Source organism: Varroa jacobsoni, unplaced genomic scaffold (assembly GCF_002532875.2).
Source record: "Varroa jacobsoni isolate VJ856 unplaced genomic scaffold, vjacob_1.0 scaffold_119, whole genome shotgun sequence".
Lineage (NCBI taxonomy): Eukaryota > Metazoa > Arthropoda > Arachnida > Mesostigmata > Varroidae > Varroa > Varroa jacobsoni.
Window position 1 is genome coordinate 277,344 of NW_019213021.1, and position 18,618 is coordinate 295,961.

At 37.9% G+C, this 18,618-nt stretch overlaps 1 protein-coding gene and 1 long non-coding RNA gene across 8 annotated transcripts in view; one reads left to right on the plus strand and one right to left on the minus strand.

Annotated features, from left to right (window-relative positions):
* The window catches only part of shi (dynamin-1 shibire), a 112,865-nt gene that overhangs the window by 44,105 nt on the left and 50,142 nt on the right, over positions 1–18,618 (minus strand). For all 6 annotated transcript variants that reach the window (XM_086971037.1, XM_086971034.1, XM_022844346.2 and 3 more), the window contains 2 exons: positions 14,931–15,015; positions 14,522–14,630 (listed from right to left, as the gene is read on the minus strand). In XM_086971037.1, coding sequence (XP_086827163.1) covers positions 14,522–14,630; positions 14,931–15,015 — 194 coding nt within the window. The remainder of the gene's footprint in view (positions 1–14,521; positions 14,631–14,930; positions 15,016–18,618) is intronic.
* LOC111266685 (uncharacterized) lies at positions 367–18,058 on the plus strand. 2 transcript variants are annotated; one of them, XR_002684210.2, is made up of 3 exons: positions 367–549; positions 8,292–8,343; positions 17,910–18,058. It is a non-coding gene; the product is annotated as an uncharacterized LOC111266685 (long non-coding RNA). The 2 variants fall into 2 exon arrangements; XR_015313549.1 differs by lacking the exon at positions 17,910–18,058 and adding an exon at positions 14,933–15,020.

Below are 18,618 nucleotides of genomic sequence, written 5' to 3' on the forward strand. Positions count from 1 at the left end.
CCGATATAATAACGACGTAGTAATATTAAATATAGAAAAATAGTTTAATGTAAGTAGATCATAGATGGACGAACGAACAGAACCCGGTACGAAACCAGAAAAGGCATTGCACCATATGCACACAGACACGATTAATATTTTTTGATTTCAATATTTCATATCAAACGTTGGAGACGGAGATTGAGTGGTTGTGGTAGAAGCAGATGTGTAGCAGTGGAAGGCACAACAGCGACAGCGGCGACAGGTTCGATACATAGCGGGCGGTTGTGGTGAGTGGGATGATGGCAGAGGGTGATGGCGACGACGATGACAACATAGTAGACCAATCAGAAACACAAGCGTCAGAAGACGAGAGAGTTACTTAGAAACGAAAATAAACCATACAAAGGACGAAGAGACTACTGAGATCCTTTAAAACCATATACCAAGCCACTTGAAGGAAGGCGACAGCATGGAATTGTATTTCTAACTGCAATAACCAAACTCAGTTATACTCTGCGCCACGTATTTTATTTTCTGCTTGAGTCAGGATAACATTCTATTGCTTAGGTAAGTCAAAATTAAGGTAACATAACGAATTTCGAAATGAAATAAATAGTTGAATAATTATAAGTTAAGGGTTAAAAAATTAACCGGAGATTTAAAGACAGACGCGCTCAGATCTCACAAGAAGAATATACAGAATCGAATAAAAAAGTAAACAGCATGAAAGCGCAACGACGGTGCGTCCTTTATAAACGTGCACGCATAACAACAACGGAGGAATGATTAAGCATACATAAAAAAAATAAGATACGTAGAGTAGAACAATAAAAAGGGTCAAATGATTTGTCACGGTAATATTATGATATGATAAACTTTTTTTAGGCTAATTTAGATAAACTTAAATTTCGTTTACAACATGCACAGATAGCATACAAGATTAGCAAGAAGAATATAGAGTTCAGAAATCGAAACTGGTTCCCATGTACAGCTGAAATTATAAAACGCAATGAAAGTAGCCAGCAATTGATAAACAGGTAGTTTTTCTTCTCTCTAAAACACATGATTCTGTCCGCTGCTTATATTATATTCTGCACGAGTATAAGGTATGACGAGTAGAATAAGGTAAAAAGATCCTGGAAGCTCGCACAGATTTTGTTTGGGTGCGGAAAATGAAGAGTTTCTTAATTTTCAATAAAGTGTGTTTTCATGCAAGCCTTTAGCTCGTGCAGGTAGCCAAACGCCACTTCAGGCGCGTCTTAAAACATTTTGCTCATTTAACATCTTAAAGGTACGGAGCCAAATCGACGTTTTTAATTTTGAATGTTCTTCGATTCACAAAGGGTTCAAATTTTAAAGCAAGTGGCTGTAGATTAGGGTAGTGTCCGACAAGAGTGCGGAGTCAAACCAAGGTTTCACTAAAGTTTTCCAAATTCCGAATAACTCAAGTAATATATTAGGAAAACAGCTTGAAGACGCACCAAAAGAGTCGTGTCTGTTGCCATAGATCACAACGCCAGGGATTCATAGCGGAGCTCATTCACGTTCAGTTTCCGATTTTTCATAAGTCAGTAAATAAAGCAATAGTCAAATGATGCTGCAAAAACAACGTGCCTCAATGCAAGTAGCAACAAAACCTAAAAAAAATTCAAATTTCACATTAATTACATTTTCAACCGAAGGACGCTTATTGTTTGAACTTAGTGACGATTTAGCGTACACATATTGCTAGAATCGAAAGACTCGATAGAAAGGAATAAATGTTGTCACACAAACAACACAGAGGCCTAAGCTTTTTTAGCGCGCTGTGTCTCAGTAATTCTGACTAAGGAATCTTTTATTCGTACGACAATATAAGAATTGAAATGAAAGTAGCAGGACTACCATGTTATTCAGGACAATTTTCACTTACTCCCAGTCGTTAAGTATGAATCAAAACACTTTGTAGAAGAATAATTATCATCCTCACAAGCAACATCGCTGATGTTATGGTCAGTCGTTAGCACAAATCCAGCCATTAATTACGTTTTAGCTAATACCAGCTCGTTCTCTTCCTTCAGCAGGCATATTTCAGCTCGAATTTCTTGGTCAGTGACTAAAATCGTCCGTTTCGCAGTATTAATGCAAGCTAATAACAAATCAGCAATTGACCTGTCAAAGATCACATAGTGTATTTCGGTAAGCTGTCAAAAAAAGAACACTGACCAAAAGCAGTTGCAAAAGATGCCACTAGCTGCGTGTGAAGTATGCAGCCATGACAGCGCTCTAAAGTGTTCTTAAAGTAAGCTTTCAAACAGATAGAAGAGCATAGGGGTGAGTATACTACATAAAGCTAAAGGCTACATCTGCGATATTTCTAAAACGTAGTTGTGTTTGCAGCTAACAAGCGAAAGAGTCGCCGTTGTTGAACATGCTGATAAAAAGCACCGTTTTGTTTCCTACTTAGAAGGAGCGAAACAAACCATTGCAAGGTTGTGCAGACAAAACGCTAGTAAACCCTCCTGTGAAAGAAATGTTCTCGAAACATTGAGGTAGACGGACTATTCCAAGTCAAGCGAAACGAAGGCCAGCGTACCTGAATGATGCTTGCTTTTCCGCTTAAATAAACTGGTACCCTTTCCAGTTTAGGCAATAGGGTTCGTTTTAATACAGTCCTGCTTTACGTTACCTGCTAGCTTTTAGTCATAAATTACAATATGTTGTAATGGATCGAGTTGGTTATGTAAGACACGACGTTGTATGCCATCCATTACAATATTGAGTTGTCGAAAAAGTACTGATCGTTTTCAAGCCGAAATTAAAGCAAATGTTTTATATTTTGAAACAACCCTAGTAAACTAAATATACGCCATTTCCTCCTGCTATTCTTCTGGTGGCACCATAGCTATATTACTAGAGTACTTCTGCGGTTCCTAGGCAAAAAAAAAACTCTAGCAAATGACCTTTGAATCTAAGCGAAAGTTCTGTAGGAACCGAACCAGATGGTCAGATAGTGCAAGCTTTTTTGTATCCAGGTTCTCTTAAGTTTTTCAGGGTAGCTATAATGTATGTGGTCTGACATTGTCAAGGTTAAGAACAACCCCTATTTTGCTTATTAGTGTTGTTCATCAATTTTTTTCAATGGCTTATTGTAATATTGTTAATTATTAATAGCAAAAGGTCCACATAAATCGGTTTTCTAAGTGGCGGCCAAACACTTGACGTCACCTTTTTGGCGCCAATCCTAAATTTCCCTTAGATTGTGGAACCCCAATTTTTTAATTTCATTTCCTACGTAACTGTCATATGTGGTCCACTTTTCATCAGCCAATGAATATTTTTTTTACGTTTGCAGAATTTTGCGCACAGATTTACGATTAAGTATTTTTTTACATCAATTCGTATGGCACAAACATCGGATGTATTTTATAGACAACTTCCTTCAAACCTTGGCAGTGTATGTTTCGTTTTTTGGAAATGTTATCGGTGCTCATGTGCCAATTGTGTTCAATTTTCACAATAATTTCATTGAATTTTCCGTATTTGATCAACTAAATTCGAAAAAATCGAAATTTACAAGACGAAAGCGACCGCCGTTTCTTGCGATAATACATTTTAACCACAAACAGCAAACGTTTTATTGTGACAAAATTTTAAAGTACTGCGATTTTTTGCATAAATTATAATGCTCTGTCTTAAACTTGAGAAAAGGCATTCCGGTAACTACTACACATCTACTACTGCATAATCTCAGCTTTTGAATGACATCAATGCAAACCCGACATACTTATAGCTCCTGGAAATTTAAAAACTACCTAGCTAGAAGAATGTCAATGTATATCTGACACTAACATAATAGTATAATACATAAGACCATTTCTATCAGAACAAACCTGCGAAAACAGCAATACTTTGAATTATATATGCAAGTAGTAGACTCCAATTAATACAGATATTTTGTTCATATTGGTTGTGTTGACGAATTTCGAAGAACAGGACACAAATTCTTATAGCCACCCTTCGTAGTTTTAAAAATACGTCGAAAGGTGTGTAAAAAAAGTGTGCTCATTCCTCTATATGCTCTTGTAGACAACAAACTCTAAGGCAAACAAGAAAAGCGATGAGTATCCGCTCCCCAGTATTCCGTAGATAGAAGAACAAAAATCTGCAGTTGGGAGATGAAGCAGGGGAAATGTGGCAGCTTGCCACTCTGGAGAACTGGGTTTAAAGTCACACACTTTTTGTAAATTAAACATCTATCGGGTTGCATTGCTCATATCGAAGTAAAAAGCTACTTAAAATTAACCGCGCGTTTGACAATGAATTGTTTCGTTGTTTTTAAACTATTATTTTATGCAATTCAAATTCTACGTGGAACATATTTGAACAACTGATACTTAGCTGATACTTAATCAATCAGGTTTATATAAAAACAAACTAAATCGGTGAGAGTATGTTGCGCTGTTCTATGTGGCGAGTATAAATCCCAAATTTTAGCTGTGTATATATATACACTGTAGGCATAAAAGGCGTTTGAGATAAGTTTGCACAGATGTGTAGGATGAATGTGTGCATCTGCCATTTTTAGCACTAATGAAAAATTAGTTCCTCAAGAAAAGAGCCACAGACCGATAGTTACGGAGGCAGTAGGTTTGCCTTCCCAATACGAGCGAAGGCTGACTGTTATTTAATATTTACACGCTAGTCTAGCCCTATTGGAATTACGAGCTCTTTGGTGGCCCGAAATCGATGGCCGACATTGCTGCGAGGTTCCGTGCAGTTTTTGAATATTAGGAAATGGTTTTCTATAAGGCGAAACAAAAAGTTAAATTGGAATAGTGTAAAAATTTGTCAAGATAGCAAAAAGGGCATTCCTAATGAATCAGAAATTCCGGCGCAACGAGAGCACCTATCGCCCGTTATGTCATGCAGATAAGCTTGAACGGTTAGTTTTTTTTCTGCGCGTTTTCATCTTTGAAACACCTGCTCATTTTGGAGTATTTTAGATACTGTGAAATCAAAATTTCAATATGCTGGTTTGTTTGCGTGCGACGTACATCACTTGGTGGAGTAAAGCATATTAATATCGCTTTTCCCACTAATACCATTTAAAACTAATTTTTGAAATGATTTGTAACCCGTTTAAGCCTTGGGGCGTGCAACATTGAAATAAGAGCCAAAGTGGAGAAGTCCTGTCTTTAAAGTATCGGTCATCTACATCTTTTGTTAAAAAGCTAAAGGTTTGTGGATGTATCGCAAGGTCGACATGGAAGGGCTTAAATACCTGTCGAACAGTCACCTGTGCACGTATCCGCCAAATGACAGAACCTGATCGCAGTTTCGGCCTGGAATAGCCCGAACATTAGCGCTCTGTTCTTTTTTGGTACAATGAGAAGTACCCAGGATCATTTGTCCACCATTAAGTTTAATGACGGTACGTTCTAAGGGAAGCTTTTTTTTTGAACTACAAAACTCGTACACAGCGAACGTTTGCCTATCCTGCTGACAGTTTAGCTTCAGTCAGATACCTGTGTTTAAAATCAGGTATTTTCCATTTTTTCCATGATAAACGAGACTGCTTCTAGAAATATCACTTCTATAATATTTTTCATGAGAAACTCCTGGATGAAAGATCCTTGAATACAGCCCTGCGCTATCGAACTGAGATAATCGGCTGAGTCTCACAAATGTCCGTAGACAAACGTAGGCAAAGACAATTTCAAATATTGGTGATAGACGGCGTTATGTACAATGAGGGTAAAACCGTGAACTGTTACAGCAGTTAACATGGAATTCCGCACAACAGCCTGCACTTATAATCGATAAACAGTGCAACGATACGAATTTCCTGAACCGTTCACAAGTGCAGCATAAGCAATCAATGCAGATGTTTTTCTGCCTATCTGAGGGTAAATCTTCCCGCTCAAGTTAAAGGGCGTATCACTTTCGGGGACCCGGAACCTCGGATCACTTTTTCTGTGACATCCAACCATTAGCGTTTGCGGTGCCGTACTGGCTTTCATCGACAAGGGTCGGATCGAAAGGGATCAATAAAGACGACGACTGACGAATTTTCGTTATCTCGTTTAAACTTGCCTGAAATAGATTTGTTTATAGGAAGTCATTTGTTCATTCAACGGGCTTTAAGTTACACGTAATCCATAAAATATTAGACTGTTACAAGCAAATCCAGCGGACTTCGAAATATAGTAATTTTCAAACTACACACTACTAGGACTAGCCAAATATTTCAGTATTCTACAAACTTAAGCGAGTTAAATTTACATTGGGCAAATAATTCGGGAAGAAAAACATCTTTCAGTGTCAAAACTTAAGATTCAGTGGTCAAATTTTTGTTTCTCGAAAGCGTCGGCGCTGGAGAAATGTATCAATGATTGGTGGAGGTATTAGACAAGAAGAAGTTAGCGGAACGCACAATACTTAAGTGGTGTAAGCGTTTGAAGAACGGAGATTTGAGAATTTGAGAACCAGATGTCGGGACCCAAAGGATGCTGCAATTGAGGGGGTTTTCACGAAAGCAGAGCTTGAAATCTAAGGGCTCTGTCAGCCAAAACTAGCATTTCACATGAAACGCATTACATAATTTAACCCAAATACTGAAGATGCAACAACTTCGTACAAATGGATCCCCCAAGGATTCACTTCAGGCTCTAATTAATAAAAAAAAAAAAAAAAACCCGTGTAAAGCATACGGTCGTTGTAGGAGATGGGTAGATGGATACTAGTCGAAGAAAGATCACGCGATAGAACCGCGTTGCCTTAGAAAAAAAATTGAGTTCAGTGGCAATGCCAAGCGCGTTCGGAAACGAGGTGATAGTACTGTTTGCAATGGACATCAGGGGCATTTGTTACTATGAATTGCTCGCCGAAAATTAAACCATGAATACAGTCCGCTATCTCGAACTATTCAAGAGATTAATGATTCTACGGTAATCGGAAAACGCGCAGTCTGCTTGTGATACACATTATGACAATGCCAGATTTCGTCGCCACGCTTCAGTTGCTCCCTGAATTGAGCAAAAAAGCAATAGTGTTGGCTTCAACCCGTCTATTTTCCCGATCTAAGTCCGCATGATTATGGGACATTCTACCCTTTAAAACGGGAATCTGGTAGGCAAGCATATCCCACTATGGATTTACTTCAGTCCAGAAGTTTGCTTGTTTTCTTTTCGCTACAATCAGTGAGCCTAGATGTTTTACTTTTGTGTATAGGGAGGAAGATTTTTCCAAACTTCAATCTATAATTTTCAGTTTTCTTTAGTGGTTTCTTCACTCTTCAATTCAGTTCATTTATTCTCTTTCCAGCGACAATAATGTGATCGAGCTAACCCAAGTTAACGCACTCCTTACGTTTGCTACAGCTGTGTCCATTATTTGTTGAAGTTGAACGAGTGCGATTTCAACACCAACGGATGCTCGGTTAAATCTACACAAGTCTTTCGATGTATTGACTGTTAAAACAGACTTAAGTCTTCTTCTAGCACCAGCTGAATATACGCTAAATCTATCTTCGAAAAGTAGCGATCGCCGCTGTATCTTGTGAATGTCACTAGGATTAGGAAGTGAATACTTGTAATTAGGTAAAGTATCGTTCTGGCTTGTTGAGAAAACGGAAATCTCAGGCATCCTAATGTCTCTGAACGAGCTCCGCGCTGCTCACCACAGTTAATCTTCTACGTTTGGAAAGACACGTAAATCGTTCTTAGCGTAGGTCGGAAGATGTTAACCAAGCCCAGATCATGAAACTATTAGATGTTGCTGCTGTAGATACTTCGCGGGCTGTTATTTCGCACCGGTTCACCTTTATTAATTAAATGTCACGTTATCATTTGTGGGGTCTTCGAAGAGAACCATCCATAGTTTTGAAACCATTTTCATTCAGGATATTCCCAAAGGTTCTTCAACAACAACAACCAATTTACACAATGTAAATTTTCCAAGAGGTGCCCCATACATTCCAGGTCCTGATTGCCTTGGGCCGTACTATGAATTTAGTTTAGGTGGTCAATCTAAACTATAATATTTGCGTCTGATCCCGTGTATTGGCGAATCCAGAAGGCATCATCGTTATTTCCCGATTTTTCTTTGACTTCTTTCATTACCACGGTAAATATGCGCGACATGCTTTTGGCATCACTGTCCTCACATCAAGTTCATCGTCTGACTCTGCTTTAATATTGGCATTGTAATGAGAGACCCCGTATCCATATCTAGATCTTAGCCAATAATTGGATGTTTTTTGCGAACATCTCAAACGTTTAAGACACCTTTATTGTGCGCTCTGCAAACGTTTTTTTTTTTTTTTATAGATGCATCCGGCATGCAAGTGATTGCCGCTACAACTACAACATGGATATGAAGGTAAGGGGTCTAGATTCTTTACGTTTAGAGCTTTTAATCACACACATACCTACGAATCCGAATCGGATTGACATCGATTATGTCAGGAACAATTTGAAGCACTGTAAACTGATCAATATGAGTGCGCAATTCTTTTAAAGTTGCGTTTAGTTTATCCTCCAGGAACATGAGGCACACTTAAGGCACCTTTTTATATTTGCATTTACTCAGACTGCATAACTAAGATCAACATTTTGTCCGGTAGCGTAATACCGTGGACATCTCTGCAGTCTCATGACATCGGTTAATTGCCCTCGTGCACACGTTTAACGATTTTGCACTATACTTCCATATAACAGTATCACTTATAACGATTACATATACTATAATTAAAAATGTCTTGGCCGAAGTTTTATTAAGGAAACAATATATATGATTAGAAACTGTTAACAACTTGGTCACGAATTACCTCATCTTCGTCTAAAGTTAACTCGTCTTCATTGAAGTCATCCTACGGTCAGGATAAAACACGAAATTTGGCAAGCAAAAGGACACTGTTCAGATTCTTAAATTCTTCGGCTTCAATACCTATTATGCTTGCTGCAATAAATTTATCGCTTTGTTTTTCAGTGAGTACTTTTGCCGCTTGAGGTTCCGCAAAGCATGCTTCGAATACTGTCTTTAACCCTGAGTTCATTTTGAGTATAAGTTCTCGAGGATTTCGTAAACTAGTTTGTAGTGACCTAAAAAAGACTTCGTTGAACCTTGAATATATTGTTATTATTATAATGTATTCAACAGTTTATCTACTCTTATAATTATCTGCCGAACCATATTTCTGCAAAGACTCTTTTTGGGAGTAAAAATTTATGGTAGCGCAGATACGACTTTTTTACTTTTAATGTAACAAAAACCGCGAAATCTATTGTAGGAGTCTGTTGTAGGAGAATTCAGGAGGGTAAGGCCATGATGGGAAAAATTAAACAGGACAAGACAATATAACCGATAATACGGCAGTTCATGTGAGAAAGGCGAAACTGAAGATTATTTTCTACAGTTAGCTTTTTTCAAACATTGTCAAATTAACAAACATTTATCAATACCTTTGTTACTTAATATGTTTGCACTGCGATGGAAAAGCTACTTCAGCTGTTCGCCGACAAACGTAAGCCTGCATGGAAATAGTTTTAACTTATAGGCCTATCAGAACGCTTTCATCAAAATGTTTTTCCTTAACACAAGTTTTAGATCATACAAGCTGTGATCACTGCCTGATTTAGAATGGATTTAATTTTATGTATCCGAAGCAAACGTCATGACCAGCTGAACTCACTAAACCTAGTAACTGTCATCATTAAATTTTCACCTTCTGCTATGTTTTCACGGACGTATTGATCATTGAAGTATACTAGGTTGATGTGGATAATTAATTGCATATTATTTCTGTCATCTTTGTCTCAAGACCATGATGTATACGCGCATAGAATCGAAATCAATTTAAACTGTTTTAAATATTTACATAGCCTGCTTTTTTAAGCACCATGCGTTAGTACGATGATGCAAAGAGCTTAGGGAAATTCGATTCCTCGTACGACTTCAAAACGGCCCCCATTGGTGAAGTCTGGCACTGAATCGAAGGCATATACACTACTTTATTGGCAAACCAAATTTTAAGTCGTAGTGCTTGCGCTGATTTCAGATACCAGTTTTACTATAAGAATGGTCCAGAGTCGTATTAAATTATTTATCGGCATACGCACCTTACGTAGATCTACCATGGCGACGAGCATTGGGCTCGTTCGCCTTAATCACTTTCAGTTTCGAGTGAGGAGGAATGCCTTCAACACAACAATGGAAACTAAGCGCACACAGCTGATACAAAAGGCTTAAAAACTTGCCATCCAATGCTACAATGATCAGCTAGTTTCACTCGTACCAATAAAACGACACAAATTGGTGTAACACAGTATATGGTTGGAAAATCTGGTTGACAAGGAAAAATAAGGACTGTATGTATGCGACCTCGACAACGACCGGGCTTATGTCCCACACATCACGCATTCCGAGGCGAGATGAGTAAGGTGATGTCTGTCAAACCTTACTGCTATTGATGTTCAGCTTGTAACTTCGACAGGACTATACCATCCTCCTCTGATCCATCAGAATCGACCCCAGAGCGTTGAGGACATCCGCGAGAGAGAGGGGCTACGGCTGCTTGGTTAGCTGCCTAAAAAGCCATGGTAGGAGAAAACACATCCTCGTATTGCACCTACCCTCTACACTCACTCCAGATAAAAAGGGAGGGGAAGAGACCACCGTTGGACAGCTGTTACCCCTTCTTAGGTACGGTCGTTATGGGAAAGGGTGCTTTTGGGTGGGTCACCAAACCACCCTCTCCAAATGTCCCGAGGACGCAGTAGGAATGGGGATACAGTAGACATCATTGTCTGCACTGGATCGGTGAATTTTCGGTCATTGCAATATCTGTGTGGGCCTTAGGACGTAATTTCTAACTCCCTAGAGTGTCAATTATGCCGAATTCAAAATTCGTTGAGTTCTCTTGGCAGGGTCTCAGCTAGGTTAATCAAGGTTAATAAAGCGGAGCTGTTTAGTCCTCCCATTTTTCCCTTCCTTACTCTACTTCGGAGGGGGTGAGGGAGGGAGTAAAATTAAAAAAAAAAAAGTGAATCAGCAAGCGTTGAATTTGTTTTTGAAATTCGTCACATGCGATTAACGACAGATCCTGGCTGCTCATTAGACTTGGCGAGCAAACCAGCACCCGGTATACTATAAATTGCTACATTCCAGTTATGTTTTAGTAAACTTATTTATTTACACCAGAGAGGGTTAGAATGTAATTGACTATTGCAGAGTTCTTACCAACATTCGTACCTTCCTAGTTTTATACTGCGTATGAAATAATGGTTATGTTAAGTTGTAGCAACTGAAGGTCTGATAGAAGGTAAATCTCAGCGGTAAACTCGCATCTTAGCAAATAAGGTTCAGATAAAAGATGAGAAAAGCCGGGGACTACTAAATCAAATTGGCAAGCATAAACTGGCATCAACCTTCGCCTCTTCCTTCTCATTTTCCCGACACAATTATTTAGGTACTTGTTACTGACCCCTCATTAAGGTCAATTTGTAAGAAACTAAAACTGACTGTCAGTGAATTGCCAATTAAATTCATAATCGCATGATAAGGCGAAGGGTAAATTTTTTTCAGCATTTGTTATTATATGCTGCTGGAAAAATAGTAAACATTAAGCAAAATGACATACGATTGAAGCTTTTCGTCTTAGCTGACATTGCCGTAAGCTCCCGGATGCTTGGAACGCTTACTGCACATATCTTTGTAACGAGTGATATATTTCACGATGCTATGGACATATTGAAACAATTGCTGCGTTGGATATTTTTGTTTGCTGTCCCTTACGAACACCAACTGAACTTCGAAAATTGACAAATGGTATCTATAAAATACTTATAGTTTTCGAGCGACTCGTTATAAATTTACGGCTAATTTTCCGGCTATTTTGAATGCTTAAAAGTTAATCTTTTTGTGCATATGGTATTTAGTAGTTTGCCAAATTATATCGGTAAAAATTAGCATACGTTATCAGTTAATTTCTTTCAGTACTTTCGCTTTGTATTCTTGTTCCACTGAGTAGAGCAGTTTCGTATCATCTATAAAACGACGTGTTTTCCTTTGTTTCGAGTAACACTTGCTTATCATCCTAGCAAATCCATAATACGATCTCTCATGAGAACGGCACTCACGTTTTTTTATATATGAGATGCTATATAAGATACGTTCAACAAAATCGGACACTTCCTTATTAGCAATATTTGCAAAAAAGTAGTCATATGAAGCATAGAACGATGTGGTATGGTAGCGCATCTCGATCGAAGTTAAAGAATTTTTTTGAGCTTTTATATAAATTGTTAACAAATTACACTAAACTACATCTTTTAGAGTTTAATTCGTGTTAGGCAAACAGTTTTTTTCGTTCCCCACACCAAATCTGATCGTCTCTTTTTAAGCTAATTTGCTTATGAATTATATTTAAGATAAGAAGCATCTTACTAACTTATTTTCCTTTCATTGCTTTCTCGTTTGAGAGTTGATTTTTTAGTGCGCATTACTAGAGTTTATTTAAATTATCTTATATTTTTTTTATGAAAAAAGTAATTTAGTAAATAGTAGAGCAATAAAATATTTCAGTACTTGATCTTTTTTTAGACAGTAGAGCTATTTTTTTCTTAAAATTAACGAATCAGCTTCGAGCTGTGCGTAAAGTAACTGATCAAGGCTTCTACTATTCGATTTATCTCACTGACAGCCCGTGCTAGCACTTTTATTCTCCTCAAAGCAAAAAATAAAAAATTACAAACATTACGGTTGTGGTTTTCCGAACCGTTCATTTTTTTGGACGCAACCAGGCAACGAAATTTTAAATTCGAGCACATTTGATATTAGCGGATCGCTGTCGTTTAACTGTATTTAGAAAAGCACCCCAGTGACCTCAAATGTTTCCTCCAGGAACGGTAGGTTTGATCCTAAAAAATTTGGGCGTTGCCGTTTATTTACCGGAAAGATTTTCCGAGAGTATATTTCTCTTTTTTTTTCAACTTAAATAAATTCTATTTAAATAAACAAACTAAGCTGGCTAAAACATTAGCGGCTGCTTAACAACCAATTATTATAAACAGCACTAATTCGCGTCTTCTCCCTTAAATCGCTCGGAACTTCAAATTTGCGAGCCTCCGACAACAAACCATTTTTTAGCAGAGTGTATCAAGCTAAGAATGCAGAACCGTGTCTTCGAATTGTATGCCACCGAAGAACACTGCTTGGTCTACCAACTTTGCCGCACAACTTTAAAGTTCATTATCAGCTAAGGGAAATTCTTTTGTTCTTTTCCTTACTTTGTTCATTTCCCTTTCTTTACCTTAAAACAACACAAACTGACATGTTGTGCCCTACACTGTGCGTACAATGATAATATCGTTGTTTATATAAGAGGGTGGATTATCACTTCATCAACTGGAGACAACATCAACTGACTGGAGACTAACCTTTTCATATCAACCTTCGCCAAACTTTAGTTGCTTTAAACTTTATTAAAGAAGTTGTAAAGTTAGTTAGAACTCGCCCTTTATCGTAAATATCGTTGGCATGTTAGTAGGGTTCCCTTTTCATGGCTATCAACTCTTCTTTGCTCATTTAGTGCGCAAATATACATAACCACAGTATCATACCAGCTTGCAGCTTTGGTGGGCCAATCCTGATTGCATAATATTTCGCTCACTGGACGTTAAGCTACGATGCATTCAATGAGAGTTTAGTGCAAACGACAGTAAAATTAATAACAAAGCTAAATTGAACAGAAACAATTGAAATTATTCCGCTCATGCAAACTATTACTTTTTACAAAAATATAACGATTTACATGTTCGAAAACGTGAATACAGAATGCCTCAATGGCCCTTATGCCCTTGTAAATGGGTACCATTTCGAATAAAATTACTCCAGCCGACGATTTAAAAGCATCACTTTATGCTTCCCTTTAATACATAAATAGCTCTATTTTACTTACTATAAATATAGAGGTTTATAACATATAGTAACTACCATTTCTCTTCGCATCTCTCCCAAGCTCTTTTCATCCTTCCTTCTGATTAATTCTGCTAGTACTACTTACTGAACCGTTTCAGAGAAGTTGCCCTGTGGCAAACAAAGTGTGACCGCGAGTAGGCAAGGTTCAATAGAATAAATAAACGATTCCAGTTTTACGATGTCGCCGTTCAGCATTGCTTTAAGTTCAGTAAACTGTTAAGCAGGACTGAGATTTATTTTCTACCTATCTATGTTTGCTCACTGGCTGAGTTGCTTTCGAATTAATTAACGATAGAACGTAAATGGTCGACTTCTTTAAATACTGTCACATAAAATACCGCTCTAAATAATCGCAAAGCCAACTCCAGAAGATTGACGATGGAATCTATCTTAGAAGATATATGCTCGAGCGTAAGGTGCCGCGACTTATGCTCGTTACGATATACAACCATTAAACAGTATAATGCTAGTCTTCTTATGCAATTATGCTTCATTTCGAGCAAAAAAATATTCTAGATTTGTCCTGACATTTTTCAGTAATGCTTATACTGTAGTTGGATTACATAGCAGAACTACATACTTGCTAAACCCGATGAAGTCCTCGTGGTTGGTGTTCATATAGGCCAATTCGACGTCGACGAGCAAAGAGATTTGCTGTTTCGTGTGCTGCTCTCGTTCGCGGATGTGGGCTGAAGTGCCATAAATAGCGCAACATTACCATATAACTAGGCATGGAAAAAATGGGCCAAAAAATGTTTTTCCTTCATTTTGAGACGGGCGGATAATACGGACGCAGGTTGAATGAAGAAGTGTGTGAGTAATTGTCCAGCAAAAAGTGTTCTAGTAATGCACTAAGGAGCTACTATCTCAGCTATTTAATAAAATCCATTCATAGTGCTACGATTCGTGTAAAAATTGGACAAAGACATTGTTAATGTATCGCTTCAGCGTTAACTTTACGGAGATGTTTTACACATTTGAACACTTACAGGTAATGATTCGTTCAGTTTCCTCCCGAAGTCGCGGATAGCGGTTCATTTTCTCGGCGCAGCGTCGCACCACATTGCCCAGCTCCTAGAAATTATGCTTTAGGTTAGGTTATTGTACCCAGACGTACCAATCTAAAAATTTAAGCCAATCGAAAAAAATTCTATCATAAATAACGACGAAAATGTGGCAATGCTGTGCCTGCTGACCTTATGCAGATAATATAGCATACAAATTAAATATATATATAATAGCAAATATATATGTTTCTTATCTTGCTATTAATGAGAGCGCAATTTTCTTCTAATGCAAACCGTCTTTTAACGATTTCACGGAAGTTCACCATTTTAGCTAATACCGCTTCATTTATAGAACTCTATTCATCCAACATTTTTTATATAAATTTTATGTAATCAGAATTACTTTTAGATACAAATAATTGTAAAATGATGCGCAAAGATGTTCTTATTTAAACCGAAATAAACAACTATGATATCACACTAGCGTTTTAACCGAACATTAAAATTCGTTCGAACGACGATCGTATCTAAATGCATGCCAGTGGCGTCCATAGGTAATTGCTCAGAATCTCTGCTGTTTAGTATAAGGCAGATATTTAGTGTTTCATACTCGTAAGATTTATTTACGCCGAAGATTAGCGAATCCACACACTGCAACTAGAAGAGTCTATATTGATCTTAAACAAACATATTTAGGTATTTTACTACCTGCATTAGCGTAAGATTTATATCTATCGGCTGTTTTTCCGTTCATCTGAAAATTGGTGCAATTTCGGCCCCGTAATAACATTTCTATCTGTTTCAAAACGTTACCGTATGAGCGCATCTTTATTTAAAATCTTGCAGGGCTGTAGGGCTTTATAACATGCGTAGCCCTTGATAAAAGGTGAAAAGAAAGTAACGCTAGACCTAAATACTGTATTTGAAGCTTTTTAAACAACGACGAAAGTCAACGGTTTCAGATAATCCATACTCAAAGGGGTAGATATATCTACCCTTCCAATTATGGAACGAGAATCACTGACGCCCACTCATTGAAAGGAATCCCACGGAAGGTCCCACTGCACTCATGTGAGTACTTATTCTTATTCATAAGAAGAAACGCCAAGAACCTGCGCATCAAAAGTATAGCGCGAAAGATTTCACCTACTCCTTAAATTCGAAACGTTCCTTAACCGTGTTCAAGTGTGTTCTTCCTCATGCAAGCAGTTTTTAAACCAGCTTTTTGCAGCATGAGTGACCGACTTCAGGGCTCTGGTAAAGCTTTGATACGATTACTGAATAAAAAGAGGCAGAGCTGGAAATTAAACAACGGCCATGAGACTATCGTGAGATCATATTCACCTGGTGTTGCAAAAAGACCAAGGATACTATACAGTTGGTATGGTTGGTTACGGTATATATATAGCCACAAAGCAGGGATTTCATTTAACTGTCAGGGTTGGATAAATCCGTCCGATCAAATACAGCGCCTATTGTCAAAAAGGGCAACCTTATACTGGATGAAATCAGAATGACGGAGTTGTGAGAGGATCGCTTGTAAGGGGCTCTTACGAGACACGACTTGTTTAGCAGGATCAACGTTTTCTTAACAAAAAACTTGTTGTGGATAGCTCTGTTCCAGATATAAGTGGTAGTCATGTTATTTCACACGCGTGTGTTCAAGCGCGAATGTTTCATTCCAACCATTTACTCATATTTAAAGAAGGTCTTGACAAAGTGTAAGCTTGAGAAAAATAAATACAACAAAAAGCGATAGAATGCGGAACGCCCGTCGGCAATATCTAGAAGACAGTCGTCTAAAATGAAAAAAGAAACGTTCCGAGGCCTTCTGTACAATCGACAGATGTTGTTTCCTGGAAAGCAAGCTAATTGTAAAGTAGAGACACCGACAAGGAAACGTAGGAGAACACATAAAGGTCAGAAACAGACGAACAAAAACACGGTAGAAAGGTGAGATAGACTTACAACTAAAGCCGCGGTCAGAAAAAAGCAGGCTTATGGTGGTTTAGTGCTAAGCACGGAAGAGCACGCCTTGTTATTTGTAAAAACTATTTTAGCACAGCTAAAATAAAGGGATATAAGACAACATTCCAAGAAATACAATTGTTTTCAAATCTTATTATTCCGTAAGATAGATAACAAAAATACAGACTACATTGAATTTGAAGCCTAGAAAACGATTAATATTTACTGCTTGTGAAGCGCTACATTTTGTAGCATTTCATTCTCAGCATCGCCGACATATGCAGTCATTCCCGGGTTTATAATTGAACTGGCTTTCACATCTACCGCAATGGAATTCATGCCTACGTATTCCACTCTTATAAATTTGGTTCTACGTTTTACCAAATTCATCTTGGACGGCAGACTTGTTTGTGAATTTCTCATTAACAAAAGCGAGATGGCTATCTTCACGCTATTCTCCATATTTATTTTATGCCGCTTCTCTACATACATAGCTTATATTCGTTAAACCTTCTAAGAGTGAAAACCGTCGGTTTCGCGGTAGACCCAGATCGGTCTTCTAAAAAAAATTAACATGTCTCTGTTCTCGAGACTGGTTAAACAGAAACATTTTAAAATTACACAAAAAATATTGCGAAATGTAATTAGCTGGTTTAATAATTGTTGTGCGATCACCAGGGAAGGTTTTTGCATATTGCTCAGGTTTATTGTTGTTATACTTGCTTGTATTCTGCTCTGCTGCTAAACTCCAAACCTCGTTGTAGAATCATGAACGGACCACTTTTTGTCACTAGTGACAATTCTGTGTAGGAACCTATTACGTGGCTGTCTTGTTAGATACCAAGCGAAAAATACAAAGTGAGTAAGAGGCCGTGTGCTTTTCAATCAGCTTATAAATCAAATAGGCCAAAGGTGTTTGACCACAGTCATATAAGTACTTTTCGCTTTCTCGGCCACTTCACAAATTGCGTCTTCGTTCAAAAATGTTTTCAGGTAACTCGCATTTGCCTCAGACGGCTGACCGCGGCCAGGTGCATTTTGGAGTTCCAAAATGCCATTACTATAAACCGCAAACCAGATTAGAGCAGCTCCCTCAAAGGCGAAGTTCACATGCTGCGCGATACAAATATCCCATGTGACTTCAACCGCTGCTATGGCACAGATTAATCTAAAATGGAATAAAAGTACACTTTTTATTCACCTGCAGCCCTTATTTTTAAACCTGACTCGACATGGAACGCTATTCCCGTTACATTGAAATTACACCACGCTTGTCCTCAGAAGAGAGTACTTTCAAGTCATATGTAGAACAAATCAAGTAAACAGCAGAGAGCTTGAAGTGCAAGGTGACGTTAAAAAAAAGCTTCCAACCCAACAGAACTTGCAGCATTTCCCTTACTTGATTTTGTACAGTGAGGTCGAAAGGGATTTCTTGGGTCTTCTTGTTACTTGTCGTCAGCTTCATTATATGGACATTGGATGTATTCACTCTTGCTATATATATTTCATGCTTCGTAGCTTTACTAGGAATTAGGCAAACCAATAGATGTGTCCTGCATTTTACCGTTATTATGAAGGAAGATAACTTAGTGACGATTAACCGAATGGTTTGCTCAAGATCGCCTCTGCCAATAATATATGTAAAGTATACCTATGGGTCTAATATACCACTTTATGTATATTCTTCTGTAGATATACATAT